The sequence below is a fragment of the Marmota monax genome, unplaced genomic scaffold (assembly GCF_021218885.2).
Source record: "Marmota monax isolate L192 unplaced genomic scaffold, Marmota_monax_Labrador192_F-V1.1 WCK01_AAM20220418_F8-fsc00089, whole genome shotgun sequence".
NCBI classification, from domain to species: domain Eukaryota; kingdom Metazoa; phylum Chordata; class Mammalia; order Rodentia; family Sciuridae; genus Marmota; species Marmota monax.
This window is the reverse complement of record NW_026694744.1, coordinates 3,162,035-3,189,333: the sequence shown is the minus strand read 5'-3', so window position 1 is coordinate 3,189,333 and position 27,299 is coordinate 3,162,035. Positions and strand designations below refer to the sequence as shown.

Below are 27,299 nucleotides of genomic sequence, written 5' to 3'. Positions count from 1 at the left end.
AATGCATAACAGCAGGCTTTATAGGACAGCATTATTTTGTTGAGGCAGTAAGCAATTCAAGTAGTAGATATAGAAAATTCAAAAATGGAAAACAGAACAAACCCCTAAAGAATTCAATTAAGTATACTGTTTATGTGTCAACATTCTTTCCACTGAATGAGGCTGTCTTTAGAAGTAAAAGCCTAAAGTTCCACAAGATACAGTTATCCAAGAAAGAGATTACACTCTTAAATTCTGAGCACAGAAAGTAATGTTTTTGCAAAACAAAAAGGATTCTTCTCAATGTCTAGTACTATCCAGGTGGAAGGGAGGGAGAGAGAAAAAAGGGAAGGAAAGAGGGAGGGAAGAAGGAAGGAAGGAAGGAAAGCTCTACACAGGCTTCTAGCCTAAACAGTTCAATTTTTTATTTTATTGGAGAGAGTAAATAGAGATGTAAACTACATTTTTTTTCCTTTCTGACACTGGGGAAAGACTTGGTCAATTGTAAATGGTATAAAGAGATGTTATTACAACAATATGATTCACTTGCATATTATTACATTTCTTAAAGTATCTGCTTTTTTTGTTTTTTGTTTTTGTTTTTTTTTTTTGTGTGTGTGTGTGTGTGTGCATGTGTGTGATGCTGGGGTTTGAACCCAGGGCCTTGTGCATGCAAGGGCAAGTACTCTACCAACTGAGCTATATCCCCAGCCCTTCTGCTGTTATTAAAATAATTCACAACAAGGATACAGGATCAAGGTGTTTTTACGCATCCCCTTAATTTAACATTTTTTTTCATATTGAGGACAACACTAATAACTATACTTCATGGACTGCTGTGAAGAATTAACCATATGTATATACAAATTGCATGTGTATGTATGTGTATGTGTCTGTATTCATCCACATGCATGCTCACATGAGTGTATGTTTCTGGTTACTCTTTGACATAGAGGCTGACAGTCAATAAACTGTACATTACTTGCTCCTTTACTAAGCATAGTTACTGAACTGAATATACATTGGGTTGAACATATTCCTTAGTTAATGGAGTCAGAAGCCAATAGATGATTATTTTGCTGAAAACTATGGAGAGCTCCATTCCTAAAAAAAGAACTTGGTTTGAATTTAGCACTATAAATTTGGGAGGATTAAGTTTTTGAGAGGAACCTCAGATGTGTAAACAGGGTAGAGGTCAATGGGATTTGTTTACAGATGCAAACACAGCTTACTCGTGAAAATGCAAGGGTGTCAACTCCTCAAACTTAGGCTTGTCTAGTTTGCAGTTAGTAGGGGAAAGCATACTAAAATACAAAACTCACTTGTCAAAAAGGTATTTGGTGTATATACATACACTCACATATAGTACTGACTGTTATTTATAAATAAAAATATGTAATGTGCTATTTGTTAGTATCGCAACTTTCTCTACAGATAAACTATCAAAATTAAATCCTGTTAAGTATTTGACAGCCTCAATTTTACAACTGGTTACTGTATTTTATACTTGTTTGTTCTTTCAGAACTTGACCTGGTCAGTTTCAAAAGATAACAAATGATACATACTATTTCCAGATTTCTATAATTAATCCTGAATTTATTCCATTTCCATCTGTAGAACATTTGAAATATTTTCCAATGGCATTTCATAGAAATAGGGCTGTAGAGTTCTATCTCAATTGCCAATGGACTTTCAAAAAGAGGTAGTATATTATACGAACAATCATAAAAACCAAGACAAGAAACTAATAACCTATATTCTCCAAAAAACATTTATATCACCAGATCATTAGATACAAGCACTTCTATGGCATAGGGGGAATAAGCACTTCATAGCTTCAAGCATGAGATGCCACTTCCTATAATCATCTGTATTTCTTTCAACTGAGATGGAAACTTGCATCTCACTTAAGGATTTTAGAGTAAAAAGGATCAGGAACATTTCTTCCTGCTCATACCTTTTGGTGTCTTTTCTTTCTCCTGACACTGTTATTAGTCAAAAATTCTTATTTTTCAAAAAAAGAAAAAAGACTAGGTTCATTTTTTATCCCTTTGAAATGTCTCTCAGTGTATCCCTTATAAATCACTTCTTTATTGAAGTGAATTTTTACTTATTTCTAAATTTCTCTGTCCCTAAGGAGCACCATATTCTTTAAATTATTTTAGTTGCAATTTTATATTTTACCTTTACCTAGAGTTGGAATTTCAGATGGCTTAAAAGCATTTTCAATTTTATTTTTAATAGTGGCCTGTGAGGTATACTTAGCCTTTTGAAAGGATGTGCTTTTCAGAAAAATGCCCTAAAATTTTTACATTCCTATAGACTTACACAATTTCAGAGCAGCTCTCTAATAAAATTTAAATTAACAAGTGTTTCAAAAACTGGTCTCACTCAGATACTCTGCCATTTAACTTCCTACAGGAGCTTAATATTTACAGAAACCTGTGAATCCTGACAATCTTGCTTAATTTATTCATTTGAATTTTTTTTTACATGCTAGGTTTTACTAAGCAGAATATAAGCATAGGATTAAATTTTTTAAAAAGATTTAGAAAAATACTACTATATCTGTCTTCACTTCAGTGGTAAATACAGGATTTTTCAATCTCTGCATTATTGACATTTGGGACTGGGTAATTATGTCATGGGGTACTAGATGCCCACAGTACATTCTATCTATCCCTAGAAGGTAAAAGAGGTAAGGATGGTGCTAAAACTCCTACTATATGCACAGGACAGCTCCCCAACACAAAGAATTATCCAGCCACAATATCCCTAGTATTAGTTTCTTGTTTTGGTTTTTATGATTGTCCATATAATATGCTACCCTACAACTTCTGACAAACAAACAAACAAACAAAAACATGCCTCCAGACACAGTTAAATGATACTTGCAATGGAAGGTGGGAGCAGAGGAAGGCAAAATAGCCCCACTTGAAAACTGCCACTCTATAAGGAATATTATTTTGTGCATCATCAAAACTAAAAGAACTGCAATGAGCCTCAATATTTCTAGAAAGGGGCATATAAAGCAGAACCAAAATTGATGGCAGTGAAAACAATTTCAAGTATGATCACACTGAAATTGTGATTATAAACTGGTTAGTTTCTGTGCAGTGAGGTCTGACTGCAACTGAATCTCAACTAATTTTAAAGTCATCTCTCTATAAAGGACACCACTCACTTTTAGGTTCCTTTCCAACATTTTCTTTTCTCGCTGAACTTCTTCTCTGCACAAACGGATTTTTTCCTTCCTGTCCGTTGAAGCAGCCATGACACTACTCTTTCCTGTGTTTGCTTCACACATCTGTACAAAATTGCTTTCAACCTTAGCTAAAGCAGAAGAAGAAAGAGAACCAAGGGTAACCAGTTCCTTCTCCAAAGTCAATGCCAAGTGATCAACTAGGAAATCCTCATTTTCTAATTTTAAATTTTTGAAGGAACAATTTATAGGGAGAACTCTGATGAAATTACGAAGGCACTGGAACAAAACTGTTTGATTCCTAAAATAAAAACCAAATATAATATTACAAAATTTGATGAGCACAAAGTAGTCATATACAGCATAGTAATCAACTGATATTCATTTATATACTATAATGATGTAGAGAACCAAAAAATGCATGCAATCATTGATAAAAGTCAGACTGCAGCAATCAAATATATATATATATGTGTGTGTGTGTGTATATTATACCAATTCAGTTCATATTAATAACTGCTTCCTGTTAAATTTCTTTTGAACATTAACATCAGTATATTTTTTTTAAAAAATTTCACTATGAAGAGGTAAAAAGAAATCTTAAAATAATTACTAGGCTCTTTAAAAAGTCAATAACAAACATAAAATTAAAGCAGAGATCTTCAGTTTTTAAATGAGGCTATACCTGTCCATTCATTCTATATCGGGACATGCCCTGACATGCCCCACAATAGCACAGAACTCTACAAGGAGATAGCTATTGAACCATAGGGTCACCACACTCACACACACACTAACATCCCAATTTAATGTGCATTACCTGGAATAGACTGTTAAAGTGCCTTCAAATGGGGTTCTTTGTTTCCAGCTTAAGAGTGTCCCATACAAACTTCTTGGTCTTTTACAAAAGCACATTTCTGGAAATTCTTTGATTACTTCACATTTCATGCAATCTAAGAGCCACATCTTCATTGAATTCAGGGAATAGGCAGGTGAAATGACTTGAATACAAGATTTGTGCAATGTTGTGAGAAGTGCAAAGAGGTCTTCCATGTCTTCTACAAGAAAAAGTCACAATTTCTATCATTAAACTGTCCATTATCAAATAAACAGTTCTTAAAATTTTCTGATTCAATTAAGTATTTGATTAAAAAGTGCCAACAAACCTATGGGTTTCTTCTTTGGAAACGTCATTAAGTATTTCCCACTTGAAAGATCTTCTAGACTTAAAAAAAGTCTGCCACATGGAATATAATGATCTTTAGGACAGCTACCATTTTCTCTCTCCCTAATGTGTAGCAGCACAATGCAACAAAATTTATTGAATGCTAAAAGTGGTGAAAGAGACGTTATAGCAGTAAATAGCTGTACATATGTTTTCATAGATGATTGTTCACAAGCAAACCTTTCTTCTTCCTTACTATCAGAGGCCAACTTGATCCTTTTGGCTTCTGATCCTATTTCATCTTGTGGCATCAAGTGTGGTGCTCGGAAAGAATCTGGGCTCAACTTAATCACTCTATTTTCACATTTAATAAGCCGAAAGCTGGAGTTACAGGCTTGCTCCATTATCAGCGATAAAGTCACCTCATTCAGGGACCTGTAAAAAAATACAAAGTTTGGTTAATTCTACCAACACATTTTTTAAACCCTATCACCCCATTTTTAAAAATCAAATAAAAGATTAGATACCATACAAATGACAAATGAAACATCATTTCAAAGATAAAATATATCAGAGCTAACAGTAAAAGTCAAGCAGATTTTTAAAGGCCCTGTAAACATAGCACTTCTCTTAAAATAGGCCAGCAAAACCACTGGAAATATGTTAGATTTATGGAAAATTGTTTTTCCTTCTTTCTTTTTTTGTGGTACTGAGGACTGAACCCAATGGTGCTTTACAACTGAGCCACATTCCTAGCACTTTTTACTTTTGATTTTGAGACAGTCTCCCTAAGTTGCCCAGGCTGGCCCCGAACATGTGATCCTCCTACCTTATCTTCGCAAGTCATTAGGATTACAGGTGTGTGATATGGCACCCAACAGTTGGAAAATAATTTTTAAAGGTAAAGAATGGTACGATAGTGCTGGATTTAATTTTTGAAGTAGTGTTTTCCCCTCAACCTTTTCAAACAAGAAAAAAACTACTCATTTTTAAGAGTTTATTTTGGTAATAATCTAGATTTCGAATACGTCTAAAAAATTGCATTTTTATTCCCATGAATTACTTGAATAATATCTGCTTTTAATACAGAATATTGCTGGTTTCTCAGCAATTCTTCTCAGATTTACACTTCTAACAACTTATGATATAGGCTTATTTTAATATACTCAACATTGTCAACATTATCAAATAAAACAGGTAAGAATGAGAATATGACCAATGAGAGGACTTTAACATATAAGAATTTCACTGTATATCTAGTGGGTTATGTGTTAAAAAATTGTAACAATCATATTGTTGGTATTGTTATTCTATGAATACTGCCCTACCGATTGTGGAATAAAACAAGTAATTATGTTGGTACAACTGAGAACTGGGATTTTCAGCAATGGAGGAAAGAGATACCGATGCAAGACTGGTGGTGATAAGTAAAGATCATGAAGTTCTTAGTCTAAATTGGAAATGCTAAAAAAAAATCATAACCAACAAATGACAACAAAAAATCTCCTCCCTCTGCCCACTAAAAAGGTCTAGAAACAGCAATGCACTCAAGAGCAAATGAGCACCTTTTATGTCCAAACTCTGGTTGCTAAATTACAAACTATATATAGGTAAATAAGTGATGAGCAGTGTTTCTATAGAAGCATTCCAGCTAGTAAAAAAGGAATAATGGAATCAAAAAATCATCATACTGCAAATTCTAATAAAATAATGATCACCAATAGCTAATATCACAAAAATGAAAAGATCAGATTTTATTTGACTCCTGAAGCAACAGAGCAACATTATCTATTAAGTATTTTCTCAATGAAATTCAAGCATTAATCTGATCCAGGCTCTAGATTTAACTACTACTTTAGAGGAAATACAGGAGACAGAGAAACATGTGAAGCAATAACAGGATGAAATCAGAAAAATCTTGTCTATAGATCTTCACAGGTCTACTGCTTGGTTCCTTCCAAATACATAAAAGAAACACATACAAAAAAAAACATGAAAAGGGCACATATACATTATGAGGGACTTGGAGATATCAATCAGTCAACTTCAATTTACAAATATTACTCGGATTTGAAAAAATATTTTGATAGAAAACAAGTGGGAAATTTTAGTGTTTACTGAGGAAATCACTGGTAATTTTTGAGGAGGTGATTGCATTCATATTCTAAGTCTTATTTTTTAGATACACACACTGGAAGAGTTACAGGTGAAATAAAATGATGCCATTGATTGCTTCAAAATAATCTGGGCATGGGGGTAAGGAGTAAATAGAGATATAGATGAAACAAGATTAGCAATGAGTTGTGAATTACTGGAGCTCAATGATGGGCAGATGAGGTTCACCATATTGTTCTTTTAGTATGTTTGGAATTTTCTATATATAAAAACATTTTAAAAGTAATTCTGTTTATCACATTAAGGAAATAAAAGGTAAGTGGAAAATACAAGAGACAATAAAAAATGACAAGGCAGATCTGAAAAGAGCAAATAAAACTTAAGTGCAAATAATAATAAAAATTAGAAATTCATTGAGTAGATTAAGTAGCTGAATAAAGATAACCAAAGATAAAATTAGTAAATAGAATATACACTAGAAGAAACTACTTAGGATTCATACTGAGAAATGAATAGAAAATATGAAAGAGAAGTTAAAAGATATGGAACATAGAATTAGCAGGCCTAACAAGACTTCTTGAATTAAGTAGAACCCCATGAGAGAAAAAAAGAAGAAACTGGGAGGCATCAATATTTGAAAAGATAATAACTAAGAATTTCTTGAGTTGCCAAAAAATTAAAAATCATTTCTTAGAGCCAGGAAATTCTAAGACCTAAAGAAGAATGAATCAATATCAATATTAGATATAGATATATCTAATCATATCACAGTGAAATTGTTAATAACAGAATACGCCCAAAGAAAGTGGAAGAAAATAATAAAAGATCAGAAATTAATAAAACAGGAAACATACAATTGAAGACTGACATAAAAAATTTGAAGAGACTAATAAAATGAATGAATAATAATAAAAGTAATCAAGAAAAAAAAGCAAGACACAAGGTTTGGAATGAAAACAAAAGACTGATAATACGGTTGATAAATATCTGAATATCTTGGAAACAACTTAAACTAATAAACGTGATGACAGGTGAAATGCAGAAATTGCTAGGAAAATATACAGCAAAATGCATTTAAGAATAAATAAAATCTGAATAATCCCATAAGTCTTAAAGAAACTGAATCAGTAGTTTAAAAACATCTCATGAAGAAAATGGCCAGGTTTCCACTGCTTTCAAGGTCAGAACAAGCAAATATCAAAGCACAGATAATTCTGAACTTACATAAATTAGAAAAACAGAAAAAAAGGAAATAATCCTTAACTCATTTACAAACTAGTATAAGTCTAGGCATGGTGTAGTCCCAGCTCCTCAGAAGGCTGAGGACGGATATCACTTGAGCTCATGAATCCATGAGACCATTATGGGCAACAGAGTGAGACCCTATCACACACAAAAATAAATGAATACATATAACATAGTATAAGCTGAGCATGCTAGTGTATTCCCATAGTCACAGCTACTTATGAGGGTGAGATGGGAGGATCACTTAAGTCCAGGAGTTCCAGGCCAGCCTGGACAACACAGCCAGACCCTTGATACTAAAACCAAACAAGTATTGTTTTGGAAAATTTAAGCCAAATTCACTTATGAACAGAAATGCAAATATTCTTGGCTAAACATTAACAAGCCCAATATATGGATGTACCAAATGATAAATTTCGGTTTATCTCAATAACATGACATCAATAGAAAATTGATTAGTACAACTCTTCAAATTAAAGAAGAGACAAAAAAATCTATATAATCAACCAGTCCAAAACTCCTTAGAAATTCACAGAAACAAGAACAAATCCATATCTCAAATCTACTGGGTAAGTAATCTAAATTTCCTACTGTGTTGAGCTGTACAAATATACTGCCATATACTACAAGGAACTATCTGGTCTCTCTCTGCTTGTGTATTTGGGGGTTAAATGCAGCACTATGATACTATATTTAGTCTATTTTGTCTAAAAAGCTCTTTCCTAATCTGCAGATAACATAGACATTACTTCCCTATACATGATCTCAAAAGAGAAAATTCCTCTATTATCAGAGACTTTTGTTACTTAAATTTTCACCAATCCATGTTAGTCAATAGTCTCTAAATGTTCGCAATATTTCCAAATGTTTGGATAAAAAGCTCTATATGTTGTTTAATTATCTCTACCCTGAGACTACAACATCTTGATTTTGTAAATGCACTTTCTTCATATCATTAACTTCAATACATTTGTATAAAAGAGATACTTCTACAGCTATGTTGGCCAAGAGACATATGGTTACTGAGCATTAGGAATGGGGCTAGTCTGAACCAAAATGTGATATAAAAACTTGGTATGAAAAAATAAACATAAAATATTCCATTAACAATTTTGATATTGATTACATGTTAAAACGATAATATTTAGAATATAGTAAGTTAAATAAAAACATCATTAAAATTAATCTCTTCTACTTTTATTTATACTTTTTAATATGGACAGTGCTGACCTAGAGCATTAGCATAGCATTATCACATCAGAATTTACTCACAGCTTCAAAGATGATGTTTTCACTCCAACGATTAAGCTATCATCCATGACACGGTACCATAACTTCTCTACTAGCTGTTCTGGATCTTGAAAATTGTCTGATAACTTTTCATCAGAGGTATGAACACAGTTTTCTTCGTCACCACAAAAAGGAACAAGATATCCCTTATACAAAAATATGTTTAAATAACTGATTACAAAAAATGTATCAAATGCACCAAAATTAAAATAATGCAAATTAGCTTTTGGTCAGGTCTTATCGTTTAAACATTTTAAAATAAATCATAATACACCATATTATATATTATACATAATTTACTAAAATAAAATGTATAAAACATAACATTAATTATATTCTCAGATTAACAAGCATGATTTGACTGGAACAAGATAAATTATCCAACATAGAACTAGCAGGGATGTGAATCTGGAATCAGTCCAACAATATGGACTCCAGGTATACCAAAAACAATATATATATATATTTTTTTTAGTTGTAGATGGACACAATACCTTTATTTTGTTTAGTCTTTTTTTTTATGTGGTGCTGGGGATTGAACTCAGTGCCTCATGTGTGCCAGGCAAGCGGTCTACCACTGAGCCATGACCCCAGCCCACAATCCAATATCTTATCAGCAACTCTCACTAAGCTGATAACTGTAGAATTTTGTATTAATAAAATCAATTAAACTTATCTTTGGACTACTTACAGATTGTTAAAATTCATTCTTAATGTCCAGGCCATACTCAGTAATTTCTGCAAACATGTATATTTATAAGAACAATAGAAATAGTGGTAGTAGAGATACTGTTTATGTCAGGCACTGTTCTAAATGCCACTCATGTATCAATTCATTTAACCCTTACAATAACTCTAGTATCCTAACTTGGTTGTATTGTTGTCTACATTTTACAGATAAGAAAAATGAAGCACAGAAAAGTTAAGTATCTTGCCAGAGGTAAGGCAGCAAGCAAGTGGCAGAGCTGGGTTTGAACTGAAGCATACTGGTTCCAGAGCCTGTGCTCTAACAGCCTACTCTATGTCTCTATGTGGTAATCACTGCAAAAAGATATGGGCCCTTACAACACAACAGTGCACTAACATTTTCCTAATGGCTTTGGCCAGCAGCTGTGAGATCTGAGGCAGACTATTCATCAGAAATCTGAGGAAATTGTTACTACCTGCCAGTCTTGTTTTTAAAATTAACAGTGTAAAGATCCCAAAATGGGGCCTTGAACATAGTGGTTTCAATTCATTTCTAAACATTCTTTCTTCTGTATAATACTAGCAAAATTAATGCAGTAGTTGGGAAGGGAATGGGGAGATTCAATTTTAACAATGACTTTTGTGAGGTCTCCCAGGAAATTAGAACAGTGATAAAGAAAAACATGATGTGCTTTCCTTATGTTTTTTACATTAACAGGATCCTTTTTTGGACGAAACCCCTCATATTGCTAAGACTAAAATGCAGGCAGGGGATACAGAATGGCCAATATAGGGAATGGGGTTGTGGCTCAGTGGTAGAGTGCTTGCCTAGCATGTGTGGCAATGGGTTTGCTCCTCAGAACCACATATAAATAAATATATAATCTACAACTAATAAAAAAGAAAAAATAAAGAATGGTCAATATAGAGGAAGTCAGGGCAAGGCACAACAGTGGACTTGAGAAAACAAAATGCCACATAGTTTCTCTATGCAATTGTGCAATGCTGGTCTTTCTCTGTATGTAATTAATATGCATAAACACTACTTTTTATGAAGTCTGAACAGTTTTTACTAACTCTTAACATTACTGTACCAGCATAAGTAACTGCAGGGTACCTGAAGAGGATCATATGATGGTCAGCCACAAAGAAAAAAGAGTAAAATTATAAAATGCACATAGAATTACTAAGAAAACACGGCAAAGGGGTATTTACTAGAGGAATAAATATTCTTAGAAATGAACAATGCAATTGACTAAAAGAACAATCATCATGCTAATGATGAAATTATGTCATCACTAATATAAGGTCAAATAATGCTCAGTATATTCTATTTACAAATTCAGGAAATATATAATTTACTCATGAGTAATTCCTATCTAAATCATACAAATAAAAGTTAATAGTTAAATCTTTTTTTAAATTAACAGAACTTGTTCCTCAAGGTTTCTGATAAATGAAATTTAATTTAATTAACCAAGATTTAATATCCTACAGGATTGCATGCAAGCAGGTAAAATATTGGCTCCTTAATCAAATATTTTTCAATGCCATAAAAGTTCATCATTATAATTCCTGCCATTTTTGTTCTTGATCTACTGCACAGCATTTTCTAATATATTCCAACATTCCAATTTTAATAACTCTTCAACAGCTTGCAGATTTTTGATGCATAAAATGATAAAATGGCCACGATTAATTTTACCTCCTCTGCACTTGATGTATTATCATCTTTCCCTTGAACCAAATTTATTAAAGCTCTCCAAGATTTCGAAATAATTCTCTCCTTAAGCAAGAGATGCTGCTGTAATTCCTGAACAGAAGCCAAACCAACCTGTAAAGTAGAAAGAAAAATAGTTGCCAGAGTCATAATTTCAAATGAAACCAGGCATACCATTAATTCAGGATGTACTTTCTCCAAATGTGTTTTTCAATTCATTTTTCTATAAAAAAGCAGAGACTATTTCTCAGAGCAGAAATTTTTATTTATAGATTTAAAGCCTAATTACAAAAAAACATTTTTTTTCAAAGGAAAATACAGCATATAACTGCAATATAGAGTTTATGTTTCAAACTGAAAGAATGTTAATCTAGTAGCATCCATTTTAGTATTGAGTTAAGTAACTAGGAATCAATATGGATAAGAATCAAACCCTATTAATCCTCTCACCCTCATCAAAAACTTTTTTCTTGTTGAAATAATTTCTGCTTCAAAAACAAAGCCTCCATATAAGCAAAGACATCATCATGAATAGAAATGATCACTCTGAATATGATAGTATGAAACCCTCTGTTCATATAACAAAATTTTAAAGATGACACATAACAACCCTGATATGTTATAAGTTGATTTTTGCATCAATAAACTCAGTGCTAGGATGAACTCTCCTGGAAAAAAATACTGAAAATTACTGAAAAAAAAAAAAATACAAATTTAGCACTGAACTGGGCATACAGCAACACATTCCTTTTATTATACCAGATAAACAGATTTCAGCACTAAGGATGAAACATTCATGGAATACATTTTGCTACTGAAAATTTAAAGGGTTATGTCATTGAACTGATAGAAGTTTTTTCATTTCACATGGCTATCTGAGGCTCTTTAAGTATTAATCTAGCTTTTAATAAAACATGTCTTTTTATATTTAAAAAACAAAATACATTCTTCTGGATTCCTTAAATTTTCAGGCAAGGCAATTTTATTTTTATCAATGAATGTAAGTTAGAATATAAAGACTGAATTATTTCTATATCTTAACCTCATTGTACAAAGTATATAAAGTGTCTATGTAATATTTTAAACTTCTATCTAATATTTTAAACTTCTCTTGTTGACCTAGTTCTGTGAGTTACACATCTTTCATGGTCCATCACTCATTCACTCAGTAACTCATGGCTTGTGTAGAAGATGTACTCATCAGAGATATGTAGCCAAATCTGAGTTGCTGGATAGGTATAGAGTAGAAGAAAGTACTATGTGGGCAGATTGAAAATGAACTCTCAGAAAACTAGCTGTGGTGTCTTGCCCCCTCTGTCTTCAGTATATCCCCTGCCACAGGACTAAACAGTGAATCACAAGACTAGTTAAAATAAATTTCATGACAGAAAGAACAGTACAATGGACTCTAGCTCTAGCTCTGCAAGCCACTTACTTAACTTTTCTGGTTCTCTATTTGTTTCCTCATGTGTAAGATGGGGGAAAGGAAGACTTGCTAACCTCTTAAATGGCTACCAACATTAGAACTTTATTATCCACACTGACAGCTGCTATTAATGTGTATTCTTAAAAAGGACACTACACTATCTTTAACCCTCACCTTCGTATGTCCATGCTTTCTCTTTATATTGTTTAAAACCTTCTATAGTTTCCTTATCTTTATGAAATTTTCTGGATCATTTTTCTAATACATGCTGATTCACTAATTTGCTTTACATTTCTTTCAACACTTTAACTATTAAAGTCCTCTGTTGAGCTTCTTTAATTGGGGAAAAAACAGTATTTGGTGACTTTCTGTGAGTGATTAATTGTGATGCCTTGTTTTGTATGTGTTATTATTCTGTGAGTGGCTTATTTTCTTTGAAAAAATTTGTGAGATTTCTATGAGGACTGGGATAAATGTGTATTTCCAGAGAAGATTTTATATTTGTTTTTGCCAAGTGCCTGGGGCATCACTGTCACTGATGAAGGTTCAAATATGCTCCCAGGGCAAAAGAAGCTTCAGTATTTTGTTTATTTCTCTGGATTCCAGACTTAAAAATTTGACTTAATAATTTGTTCTTATATTGTGTCAGGTTGTTAGAGCTTTTAAGAAACTTCAAATTTTTTTCATCTATATTCCAAGTTATTTTTTAATCAGAAGAGTTGGCCTGCTTTATAAAACAAACCTTTTATAAATACTGCTTTCATAAACTACCCTATTATGGCTTCATTTCTAAATCAATATAAAAATATCTTATTCTTTTTGACACCTATATAATATTCCATGTTTTGGATATATATCATGATTTATTCACCACAATTCTTAAAGATATGAATTTACCCTTTAACACTTATTATTTATAAATGCTACATAAACATCCTTATGAAACCACCTTGGCACTTGAGTGGTAAATTGTGTGCTCAGCATACATGAAGCCTTTGGTTTAATACCTAACATCCAAAAAAAATTCATCTTCATCCTTAGAATAGGATTTCTAGAAGTGAAAATGTGATAATAAAAAAGATACATGTGATTCACATTTCAATAGCTATAACAAGTTTCCCCCTAAGAAGGTAGGACCACTTAATATTTGCAAAATTCTGTGTAAGAAGCCACATTTATATTAAAGAAAATAATCCTTTGTCATTTATTATAATCTTTTCCCACAACTTTTTATTTACTTTGTTCAGGCTTCAAAAGTTTTTAATATATTAATCTCTTCCTTTATGGTTCTACATCTCTTAATCTGTTTTATTTATCTACTGTTCACATTCTTATCTGTGTTTAATAAGCATTTAGCAAATTCACTTTAATAAATGAAAAAGCTATGAAATAATTTTAAAAAGGCCTACAAAGTACTAAAATTCACTATGTAGCTCTTTCCAGAAAAATGTCTGCCAATCCTAGGGATAGAGAAAAACTTAAATGGCACTACAAGGAAACAGACAATCCAAAAGGAGAGACCACTGGCCTGGCCTCCTTATTAGAGTCATTTTAAAAAGAGGGGAGGGCAGGAAGGGGTATTATTCTATATGAAAAGATCAACAAGAGATATGATGACCAAATATAGATATAAACTCTGATTGGATACTAAAAAAGGATATACAAAAAACATGTCTTTAACAAAACAATACATTTCAATATGGACTAAATCAATAAGATTGAGGGATTCAGATTAATTTTCTTTTTCTTTTTCTTTTTTTTTTTTTTTTTATTTGGTACCAGGGATTAAACCAGGGCACTTATCCACTAAGCCACATCCCCAGCCCTTTTTTTGTATTTCATTTAGAGACAGGGTCTCGCCGAATTGCTTAGGGCCTTGCTAAATTGCTGAGGCTGGCTTTGAACTCATGATCCTCCTGTCTCAGACTCAGACTAGGATGACAGGCATATGCCACCACGACCAGCAAGATTAATTTTCTCATTGTGATAATGATATTGTGGTTACACAGGAGAATGCCCTTATTTTTAGGAGATTCTGGCTGAAATACTTGGGAATAAAGTATTTTAACATTTGTAATTTTCACAGGGTTCTACAAATATGTGTGCACACACACACACACACACACACAGAGATGAGGCAAATATGATTTTTAAAGCGTTAATAAAAGAACTAAGCACAGTGGCACATGCCTGTAGACCCAGCTACTGAAGAGGCTAAAGAAGGAATATTAAGCCCAAAAGTTCAAGAACAACCTGGCCAAAAGAGCAAAACACCATCTCAAAACATTAAAAAATAAATAATAGTTGAATCTACATGGGTACTACAGAGTTAATCACTATATTCTTCAAACTTTTTAATATATTTACTTGACTATTTTATATATAACAAAACATAAATATATACAAAAATAAAAAGGCAGATTAAAAACCTTCAACTTAAAACCTCATTTCCACGTACATTTGCATCAAATCATAATAAAACTATAAGAATATATACATGAATGTGTTAAAGTTGGTATTTTACATAGGTACTTGTTAGTTTCTTTTTAGTAGTTACTTGCAAAAATCTCAGTATTTTATGGGAGATATACATTACTTTAGTACATTTGAGGGAAAAAAAATTTTTTTAAGAGAATTTTTTATGGAAATCTTGAGGGTACACTTTTCATGTTTGAAACGTGTTATGATTTATCATATTTGGTACCCCTCTAAAGGAGATACTGTGGTATATCAATTCTGTAGGCCAGAAAGAATATGTTTTCAAAAGTGAGCCTCTTATATTTTGTCTCATGAGGCTTATTAAATCTACACAATCTTACTATAAAGAAATGTGATTTTTAGATGATATATTTTAAGTAATGCTATAATAGCTTTTACACAGGTGCCAAAAAGGTAAAGATCCTTTGAAATACCATTTTACCCTAAGTGCTAAGCTGTTTATACTTTAAGCACCTTTCTTTCAGTGTTCTTTCCTTAATTTAGAATAGCATTCATCAAAAATCAAAAGCAGAATGAAGGGAAGGAGAGTAGGATTAGGAAAGACAGTAGAATGAATCAGACATAACTTTCTTGTGTTCATACATGAATACATGACCAGTGAAATTCCACATCATGTACAACCACAAGAATGGAATTCTAATTAGGATAAGTTATACTCCATGTATCTATATTATGTCAGAATATACTCTGCTGTCATATATATCTAAAAAGAATAAATTTTTTTAAAAAAAAATCAAAAGTGTAAAGCAAATAAAGACACTAACTTTTAATCTTTTTTCCAATGGCGGAATCATCAAATAACAATGTTCTGGTTGGTCTTCAAATAAATCATCTTCATTACAATTCAATGGGTGACTCTAAAAAAATAAAACAAAATTTGAAATAAAATTGAAAATTTTAAGATTAATAAAATATGATTAAAATTTATCCACTCAAATATTACCTTCAATTTTATGAAAAGCAAATTGTATTTCCCTATCTCCTTGTAACTAGATAAAATTACTATGGTTATTACTATTACTACTTAAAATTAAAACCATGATTTAAAAGTATTAGTCCATTAGCTTTCTATAAAATTATAAAAACCTTTAACTAGAGATTATAAGAATTATGTTCATCTTACAACTAAAAAAAAATTGAGGTTTGGAAAGATTTTCCACAGATCTGAAACTGCAGAGCTATAATTTCTTTTATGTTCAAGATTTCAAGATATTTTGAACTATTACTTCTTTAAAAATTTTCACTTTATTTTACTCCTTAATACAGTATTATCATGTTTATTGTTATAAAAATTGATTTTTCAGAAGCAACAAAGTTATAGTCTTAATGTCATTTGAATGACCATCAGATATACCATATTCTAAATTTATATAAAGTCAGTTTGTATAATATTTGTTGAGAGATTCAATGTATATATTTTAGATTCAATCTATATATTTTTAAAATTCAAAAGTTTAAGTATAAAACAACAAATATTTAAATGGTGTGTCAAAAGCTCTTAAGTACTCAAAATTTCTTAATACAGGACTTAAAATAACATACAATAAAAGAACTTACTGAATAATTTATTTTGTCAAGATTTGTTATTTTAAATGAGTTCAAGGAGTCCTTAAAAAGGAGCAGTACTTGTTCAGTTCCAGTTCCAACAAAGTCATCTATCAGTACTGAGTTAAGTTTTTCCCACTTAGCAGCAATCTGAGAGAAAGTGCACATTTAAAGAGGAATAGAGAAGAAAAAAAATCAGATGTGATATAAATATAAGTCCTTTTCTTTCATGGAGTAATTTGTTATCCTCAATATTACAAATGGGTAATGAAAATGGTAGTTTAAAAATTAAAATAGGGATCAGAAAACACAAGGCATTAAAACAACGTCATAAATACCAAGGTACCTAGATTTAATGCTTTATTAATGTTTGTCCAAGGACTGTCAAATTCCTGATTTCTCTATGAATATCCTATTATAAGCTATTTATAAATTCTAACACTTCTCATAAGTAAATCTTTTGTAAATCCTAACTTCTATCATGAGTAAAACTCTAGTGAAGATTCTTTTTCTATCAAGGATAATTTACGGAAAACCTTCATTCCCATAAGCCTTAGTGTATATGTATCTATGAATAAGAACAATTACCCAAAGAATTCAGTTATATTCAGTAACTGGCACTACTAGTATATACTTAAGAACACTCAAAGCAGATTAATTTAAAAGAGCATCAAGATGAACTTATATGCTTAAACCCTGGGGAGGGGGGACAGAGCTATTATCAGGGGAACCCAAAGGTAAATGACCATAACAGTGGGACACCTAGAAGCATCCCGCCTCATAGAATGATTTGGCCAGTTTTTATTAGAACAGGAGACCCCTAAATTTGAAATAGAAGACAGCTACTTAAAGGTCCATAAAGCTGAAAGCCTCCACATTGATCCCTTGGAAAATTAACACCAGGAGGATAAGATTCCCCTTTCTCCCTGAGGCAGAAAAGCCTCACTCAGAATCTAGGAGCAGAGGCACATCTAGATGACACAGGAGGATGGCTTGTATTAGGGCTATAATGTTAAGTAAGGGTCTTCCATCTATATAATCAAATATTAATCTTACCCCTCTTGGGATAATTTCTAAAGCTATGATTCTTCACTTGTGCTGGAAAACTGTTTATTTGAAAATCCAGAACCCTCCCAAGATTATCATGGAGCTTAATGAACTTTAGGAAGAAACATTAGTAATGAGAATGTGCTCAGCGTGCAAACATCAGAGAGCTGGCATGCATGAATACACACACATGGGTAATCTACACTTTGAGAACGGCTATCCAATACAAATACAGGTGAGACACAAATGCATGGCATACATAATTTTAAACTTTCTAGGAGCAGTTAAAAGGTGAAACTAATTTTAATATACATACAGTCACCCCTCAATATTGGTGGAAGACTGGTTCCTGGATTATCTGCATATACCAAAATCTGTGGATGTTTACATCCTTGATTTTAAATGGTATTCTATTAGCATATAATCCACCTACATCTTCCCATATACTTTAATTCATCTCTACATTACTAATAATACCTAATATTATGTAAATACTATATGATTGTGATTATACTGTATTGCTTAGAGAATAAGCATACAAAAAAGTTTGTACATGTTTATTACAGACATAATTTTTTTCAAATATTTTAAATATGCAGTTGGCAAAACTCATGGATATAGAACCCTCAGATAGAGACATAACTGCATTTAACCTAATACATCCATAATACTACTATTTTAATTCAATGTAGTCAATTTTAAAAATGGAGATATTTTACTTTATTTTTTACCAAGTCTTTGAAATCTTATATATATTTGACATTCGTAACACATTTTAATCCAGACCAGACACATATCAAGCACTGAATAATCATACATGGCTACTCGCTACCACATCAGACACACAGCTCTTTTCCTATTGACAACATATCAATATCTGATTCAGGTACACCTGACAATGACCTCAGTTTTGAAATGCCTGCTTCAAACATTCTTGTCAAAACTTGCAGAGACAATTTCTCTTGAGAGAGACTCAGCTGTTTCAAGTCCTATCACTGGATTAAACATACCTGGGGCTTTTAAAAAGAGCTGATCTGGGAGCACACTAACCTTGATTTTCATTATTTACTCAGATTTATGCTTGTTTTATTTTACCTATCTTTGTAAGCTGCCTTAATTTCTTCTTGGAAAGAGGTAGTAAAAGAATGGATAGATGGATCCATAGCCACCCCAGAGGAAGATTGCTTCTGGGGACAAAACTGCTATCAAAGAGATCATCTTATTATTTAATAAGGTATTCACTTTATTATCCAAAACCTCTTACATAATACCACAAACAGTAAATTCCTTTCAGAACTCAATGTTAGAAAAAAATTTCCCTTTCAGAATGTTCAATCACAAAACTGGCATATTTACTTTTTTGTCTTAAGTGCTAAGTAGTAGTGATCAAATACAATTATTGTATTTCCCTTAACCTAGATTATCTGACATGATTATATTTTAAAAAGTTAAAAATAGTTATATCAAAAAACAAAGAATTACATATAGTTATGTATTTATATATTTCCAAATTCAAAATGGCAATACAAAAAAAATATCAGGTGGTATTCAGCTAACGTTAAGAAAAAAGAACAATGTGACACTTATGACTTTAAAGTCAGAACTATAAAAATTCATTTAGATAATAAAACTTCAGGGTGAACTCCATGAATCACAGAAATGCTTAAAAGGTTATCAGACCACCAAATGAATTATTAGAGATTAAGCACTGTACCTGAAAGTTCTTTTTCCAAACAGCACAAGCATCATTGGACCTAAATGATACAATGAAAAAGAGGTTTCCTTCACCTGAATCCAGAAGCTGAACAGCACAAGGATCTTCAAATGGAAGCTGACACAAACGTTCAGGAGTCCCATTTTTGAATGAAATCAGCTGATTCTTTAGAGTAAGGGCAATCAGAGACATTCTAAACTGGTTGTTGACAATCTCAGCTGTGCAGACATGCACACAAGTTACCACACTGCTATAAGCAGGAGGGATAATATATGTATCACTTAATACTTCTTGATTTTCAAAAGAATATACACAAAATTTGGTATTCTGAATTGCAAAATCTGATTCTGAGGGCTTTTGGTTGCATTCTTCCTCAGATGAATCACATTCTGTTAGTCCCAATAAAACTATACCTAGATTTCCAATCTCCCCTGCCCATTCAATAGAGGAAAAGTTAACCGACACACTAATAACTTTGCGAGTGTGGGAAGAGATACAGTACAATGTTTTGACATATTGCCATAAAATTAAAGGGCCATTAAGAACGCTTATGCTGTCCTTCAACTCATGGGATAGTTTAAAAGTCAAATGCTTTTCAAATCTATTGTTACTGTGAAGACACAGTAGAAAATATTTGAAAATGTTATTTTTATTGCTTCTTATCAAAATGTAAGGGAGGTTAATTCCAGTTTTGAAATCTGACACACAGTTGCAACATAGAATTTTTAAATGAGAGTATTCTTTCCTCATGCTAAAGAACCCAGTGGACTTCAGAACAAATGTTCTTGTTTCTCTATCAAACCCCATTCTTTTGACATGTAATGTGGATGGTTTTGCAGGTCCTTTATCTGCAAAATTTCCTTGAGACAACTGAAAAACAAGGACTTCTCCATTATAACACAAGAGCCTCTCTTGTTCTTTAGATGACATTGCTTGTTTACTAGGCATTCCACAATATCAAGTCTTTGTGCTGATCCAATTTTCAAATGCAAATTGATTCCAGTTGATGCTTTTAATCCTAAAAAAGAAATGAGAAAAACTGCCATGAAGTAGGCAGAGTTGAAAAGAAAGCACATTTCTGCAAGAAAATTATCACACAGGCAACCATAAATTTCCCTAAGTAAACATTTTTTAGCTTTTTATAGTACATACTTTTATGACAATGTCACACTTATCAGAAAAGAAATCCCCGATAGTATTTCTATAAACCCTGTAAAAAGTTTGCTAGAATGTTAATTACTAATCAAAAAAAAAAAAAAATACCTGAATGTGTTAACAGCACATATTTAAAGCTAAAGCTTTATATGCTCTATTAAAAGTGACTTCAGACATTCTTTCTGGCACAGGGAATTTCTTAAGGGTTCTACTTCTCTCTCTGTTTCAAACTTACCAACTCTTTTCTATTTTCACCTTAGACCCTATAGAATGACAATTCAGTTAATCAATAGTTTACTTGTCATGAAGCTCAGGGCTCTATCCAAATAAGGTGATTCCCAAATTAGACTCCCCACAGTACAGGCACTTGGGCTCCTGCTTCCTGAAGACAAGAGTTTGTACAGGCTATATGACAAATATAAAACCCCAGAAAGAAAAAATAGGAGAGGCTAAAGCAAGGCTGAAAAAAAATCTCTGTAAGAAATTAATCTTACTTTACAAATTAATCTTACTTTACAAAGTTATTACCTGAGGAAGTCATTATTCTTATTCAAAGTAGGGAAAAATTGAGGATTAATACAATTATTATAATGGATAGTACAATTATTAATCATTCTTGCTTACTATATGCCAGGTACAATACAGGCACTATTTAATGCTTACAACTATTCTCTTAAGATAAGTATTCTGCTGGGCATGGTGGTGTACGCCTATAATCCCAGCAGCTCAGAGGCTGAGGCAGGAGAACTACAAGTTCAAAGATAGCCTCAGCAATTTAGCAAGGCCCTAAGCAACTGAGAGACACCCTGTCTCAAAATAAAAGAAAAAAAAATGGGGGGCTAGAGATGTGGCTCAGTGGTTTAGCGCCCCTGGATTCAATCCCTAGTACCAAAAATAAAATAAATATTCCTATTATCCTCTTTTAAATGTGAACACCTTATTTTAATGAAGTTAAGAAAACTTCCCAAGGTTGCAACAATGATTCACAGATACAATACTAATCAGCAATCGTGCTAGACTTGGAAATGAGGCCCTCTGACTCCCGAGTGTACACTTTTAACCACCACACTGTCCTGGCATCCATTTTCTTCTTCTGAACAAACTGGTTATAAGAAAGGTAACTGAAGAGAATTAGTAAAATATAATAAAAATCAAAAGAAATAAACACACACAAAATAAATGAATACCAACCATCTAAACTGAACACACGTTTTTTAAAAAGATGTTTTCTTTATTCAGTGATTACACATACTGAATCACTGCTTTGATAGTATTTAAAAGTACTACTGAATGCTTACCATATGCTAAGCAGAACAGGCTTAGAATCTGAGTCTTCCTTTTGCTAGATGTGTGACTTTGGGCAACTTACTTAATCTCTTTGTTCCTCACAACCACATCTGTATAGAGGAGTATAATAATAATATCTACCTAGCTGGGCACAGTGGCACATGCCTATACTTCCAGCAGCCTGGGAGCTGAGCCAGGAGGATCATGAGTTCAAAGCCAGCCTCAGCAACTAAGCAAGACCTTGTCTCTAAATAAAATAACTAAAAAGAACAAATAAAAAAATTAAAATGAAAAAACAAAAAAGGGCTGGGGATGTGGTTCAGTGGATAAGCACCTCTGGGTTCAACCCCCAGTACCAAAAATTAAAAAAATAAAAATTAAAAATCTACCTCACAAGGTACTAGGATTAAATATAAAGCACTTGAAATAAATCCTGTTAAATAGGAAGTACAGTATTACTCCTTGTCATCGGTCTTGCAGTTCGTTATTCATGGTCAACTGTGATCTGAAAATATTAAACGGAAAATCCTAGAAACAATTCATGTTTTAATTGTGCACTGTTTTAACTAAGGTAATGAAATTTATGCTGTCCCTGTCCCACTCCTTCCTATCTAGGACAGAATGTGAATTATTCCTTTGTCTAGCATATCTATGTTTCTGACTGTTTAAATAGGTGTTTCAATTATCAAAGTGCTTAGAGTCAAGTAACTCTTATTTTACTTAACAATGGCCCCAAAGTTCAAGAGCAGGGATGCAAAGGAGGCATCAGAACACAGAATTTGGGTACTATATGACAAAGCAGCAGGACATATAGGAAAAAACATTATATAGAGAGAGCTCACTACTACACATGGTTTCAGGCCTTCACTGGGGATTTTGGAATATATCAGCTATGTATAAGAGGAAACTACTGTACTCAAATAAATGTTTACTGCTAACATCGTTGTCATCATCGTCATCATGGCTAACTCTGGCCCATAAAGTATTTAACCTTCCAAACATCAAAAGAATAGTTACATACTTAAAGATTTGTGAAGAAAGATTCCCGTCCACTATAAATAACTCTCATATCCTTCTCCCACATGTGCACCATTTTGTATTCCAGAAATTTCAACTGTTTGAGAAACAAATGAAAACTAGGTTATTTACAAGTAAATAAGATTCTTTTTCCTTGAATGAGAAGCAAACTCCAAAAGCTTAAGTTTTACTTATTCATGATAAAAATCTATTAATAGTTCAATTAGAAAAATGTATCACTATGAACCATAACCTAAAATTGAAGTCAATGTAGACTGCATTTTACAGAAAGGACTTTGATTTACAGAGGCAATTTTACTTAAAAGCAGATTCAATTAGCATTTATTTTCAAACTGGAGATGTCATATCTTATTATCTAATTTCCAAATATATCACTTATGGTTTTAAAATGTGCTCACAAATTCGTTGTTGCAATTTCCATCAAGAAGTGGCACTTAATTGTGCTCCCTTTGTGTGAAGGCTGGGTATTGTGACTTGCTTCTAGCCAAGAGAATAGGGCAGAAGTAATTTTGTGACTCCAGGATTAGGTCATAAGGAGCAATGTGGCTTCCTCTTTCACCTGTTAGATCACTTGCACAGGGGGACACAACCTGCCACACAGTAGTCCCATGGAGATATACACACAGCAAGGAACTGTGGCTTCCTACCAACAACCAGCAAAAAAAATTAGACCTTCTGCCAAAGCCATATGAGTGAGCCTTCTTGGGAGAAGATCCTGCAACCCCAGGAAAAAGTCTGAGCCAGAACCACCAAGATAAGCTGCTCCCAAATTCCTGACACTCAAAATTAGAAGATAATAAATGTGCTCTTTTAGTTGCTAAATTTTGGAGTATATTCATCTCCTGGTACAATGGGGGACTGGTCACGGGACCTCCCGCAGATACTAAACCACCAGAGTTCAAGACCCTTATATAAATTGGCAGAGCATTTGCATATACAGTCAGCTCTCCATATCCATGGGTTCCTCATCTGTGAAGTCAACCTACTACTAATCAAAAATATTCAGAAAAAAATTGAGTCAGTACTGTACATGCCTACTTTCTTTTCTGGCCATTATTCCCTAAAGGATAGAGTGTAACACCTATTTACATAACATTTACATTGCATTAGGTATTATAAGTATTATAGATATTATAAGATCCAGAGATGATTAAAAATAGATGGGTATGTGTAAGTGTTATACAATGCCATACCATTTTATATAACAGATTTGAGCGTCAACAGATCTTGGTATCTGTGTGTAAGGGTCCTGGAATCAGTCACCCAAGGATACCAGGAATGACAGTAATCTATGTTAATACAAACATAATAGGCTGGCAATAAATTATTTCCCTTATCCACTCTTCTCTACTAATCCCCTCCCTTAATGAACATGGTACTTCTTTTAATTCATTTTGGCACTATAAATTTCAAAACTCTTTAAATAAACTACCATTATGGTTCAGAAACATCCTATAAGCACTATAATATCTGCATATGAAATCCAAAAAAATGTCTATATCAATTGTAAGCAGAAAAATCTTTGTAAAAAGAGGTAGAATTAAGATGCCCAACTGAACACAATCTTACAAACATAATGTTGACAGATGTCTTTTTAACCATATATTGACATTGTTAAGTGAATTAAGTTGTCTACCAAATATGTCCACCATTAAAATGGCTTCCCCTATATTAACCATTTATTGGGAATCTATCCAGAATTAATTTCCCCTTTTCCTTTCCCAACATTATCTAATATGCCTAAAATGTCAGTATATGTAGGGGAATGGTGAGTTACTAAGTTAAGGAATTAAGGAACATTAAGTTAAAGAAGAATTTCTAGGGGCTGGGGTTGTGGCTCAGTGGTAGAGCACTCATCTGGCATGTGTGAGGCACTGGGTTCGATCCTCAGCACCACATAAAAATAAATTAATTAATTAAATAAAGGTATATAAAAAAAGAAGGCTCTCTATGCCATACTAAGAACGTCTTTCTCCTATAAGCAATAATCCATTGAAAGACTTCAAATTCAGAAACCACAAAATTGTATTTCTGTGTTATAAAGACCTTGGTGACAGTGTTGAAGATGTGAATGAAGCAAGAATGGAAACAAAGCTAACAATTAGGAGTAATTAATGAAAGGGAAAGATGACTTTGGAATGTAATCTGGCAGTAAACCAAAATGCATATACACAGCTATTTAATTTCTAGATACAAATCCAGGGAAATAATGTCACATACAAATAAGGACATTGCTCTAGAATGTCCACTGCACTATTATTTGCAATATAAAAAAAGTAAAAGGTATGTGTGGTGCGGTGACATGTATCTGTTCCCAGTTACTAGAAAATTGAGGTGGAAGGATCCCAAGTTCCAGGCCAGATTAGGCAACTTGGTAAGATTCAGTCTCCAAAAAAATTAAAATGGGGCTATAGGTCAGTGTTAGATCATACCTAGCATGCCTGAAGCCCTGGGTTCAATTCCCAGTATTACAAAAAAGAAAAAAAAAGAAAGAAAACTCAATTACCATCAATAGGATAATGAATACATACAGATAGCTTATCACACAATAGTTAAAATGAATATTTTAGAACTGTGTTAATGATCATAGTTACATTTCAAAAATATATTTAAAAACTAAACTGCAAACAAGAGATACTGTAGTATGTTATTTTCAGAAATGAAAATATTTAAAACATCATCATATACTTTCTGTTTACATATAATTGCTATATTCTCTAAGTATTTTATCTGGGAATAGTGGCAGGGACTTCTTTTTTCCTCATAGAATAGTGCCAGGTACTGTTCTAGGCACTTCAGTTTAATCATTTACTCCTTGTGACATCCTTATGCCATAGGGATTATTATTATATCATTTCAAAAATGAGAAACTGATGGACAGAATTTCAGGATATTCCCAAAGGCCTACAGATAGAAAGTGCCAGAGTTAAGATTCAAACCCAGGTAGTGTGGTCCAAAATATAAAAGCAAAACTAAACAGTTTATGCCAAATGTTGAATGGCTGGTGATTCCAGACAAGGTGATGGATATCAGGTTCTGGTAGTGGAACTAGAGGGAAACTTTAGTTAAAGCTGAATTTATTTATTTAGTGGTGCAGAAAGTGGAACCCAGGGCCTCCAGCATGCTAGACAAGTGCTCTACCACTGAGCTACATCCCAGCTGAAAGTCTCTGCATATGTATTCAAACCATTTTTAGACAATGTGTTTGATTTTTTTTCCCGGAAAAGAATGTAAATATATGAAACAATCTGGGGCAAAAAGATTCTGAAGTGCCATATTATAGTGGCTGTCTACGGATGATGCAGAGACTGTTCTGACAACTACTTTGTTGTTTTTAGCACTTTTCAAGTTTTAAGAAAGACAACATTGCATGCACAACGATTTCCTTTCACTTATTGGTTTTTCATTAACGAACCTGAAATTTGTTCCAGTACTTCATAAATCCAACCTTTCTCAAAACTTGGCACTATTGATGTTTTGCGCTGGCCAGCCATTGTGGTTTGTTCTATGCATTGCAGGATATTTGGCAGCGTCCCTGGCTTCTGCCCCCTAGAAACCAGTAGATCGGCTTCCCCGAGTACTGAGAATTGTGACAACCACAAATTTCTCCAGAAATTACCAAATGTATCCAGAGTGGTAGAACCGCCCACCGCTCCGGTTGAGAACAACTACCTTAATTAAATCGGAAAGACGCTTTTCACTTTTTACTTTACATAACTGCGTCTAAAGATTTCAATGATAATTTTTCTTTTAAGTATGTCACATTCCAAATGGGAAGGATGTTGAAGGGATGAAGAAAGTTTTCAGAGAAATAATAGCGGAATACACCAAGCACTTAAAATTCAATCCTTCTACTGAAAACAGATCTAGGCCCCGGGAAACCGGTTTTCCCTCCTGCTCTTCCGCACAGTGAAGGCAAGGGGTGCAAGTCCAGCCAGCCTCCCACTCCGCGAAGTCGGAGAGGGGAAAGGAGCCGACTCTGCCTTACCTTAATCAAGCCACGTTCACGAAAACCCACGCAGGTGCAGAGCCCGAAGTTTCCAAACCTCCCGCCAGCGCGCTGCATTCTGGGAGACCCCGCGCGGAGGCTGCGTGGAATGCAGAGGAGGCGGAGCGAACCGAGTGGGCTGGGAGACGGTTGCCATGGGAGGCTGAAGAGGCGGAACCTCCCGGGAGTGTTGTGA

General features: G+C 33.3%; 1 protein-coding gene across 2 annotated transcripts; it reads right to left on the bottom strand.

Annotated features, from left to right (window-relative positions):
• On the bottom strand, positions 1–27,194 carry Fancb (FA complementation group B). Of its 2 annotated transcripts, XM_046424267.2 has the most exons (10): positions 27,104–27,194; positions 23,099–23,191; positions 19,636–20,653; positions 16,887–17,024; positions 16,094–16,186; positions 11,390–11,518; positions 8,980–9,143; positions 4,349–4,782; positions 4,003–4,240; positions 1–3,483 (listed from the first exon to the last, which is right to left on the bottom strand). In XM_046424267.2, the coding sequence occupies exons 3-10, from the start codon at positions 20,581–20,583 to the stop codon at positions 3,072–3,074; spliced, it is 2,556 nt and encodes an 851-aa protein (XP_046280223.1). In that variant the 5' UTR covers positions 20,584–20,653; positions 23,099–23,191; positions 27,104–27,194; the 3' UTR covers positions 1–3,071. The 2 variants fall into 2 exon arrangements, with proteins under 2 accessions (XP_046280223.1, XP_046280224.1); XM_046424268.2 differs by lacking the exon at positions 23,099–23,191 and having other exon boundaries at positions 27,104–27,173.
• Between the last annotated feature and the right edge of the window lie 105 nt (positions 27,195–27,299).

Excerpts from the sequence above, each read along its gene's own strand:
- Fancb (XM_046424267.2), bottom strand. The coding sequence starts at position 20,583 with ATGCCTAGTAAACAAGCAATGTCATCTAAAGAACAAGAGAGGCTCTTG. Across the intron at positions 4,241-4,348 it reads TCCAAAGAAGAAACCCATAG|AAGACATGGAAGACCTCTTT; the intron begins GTTTGTTGGCAC and ends TTTTTCTTGTAG. Across the intron at positions 3,484-4,002 it reads ACTTTAACAGTCTATTCCAG|GAATCAAACAGTTTTGTTCC; the intron begins GTAATGCACATT and ends TTTTTATTTTAG.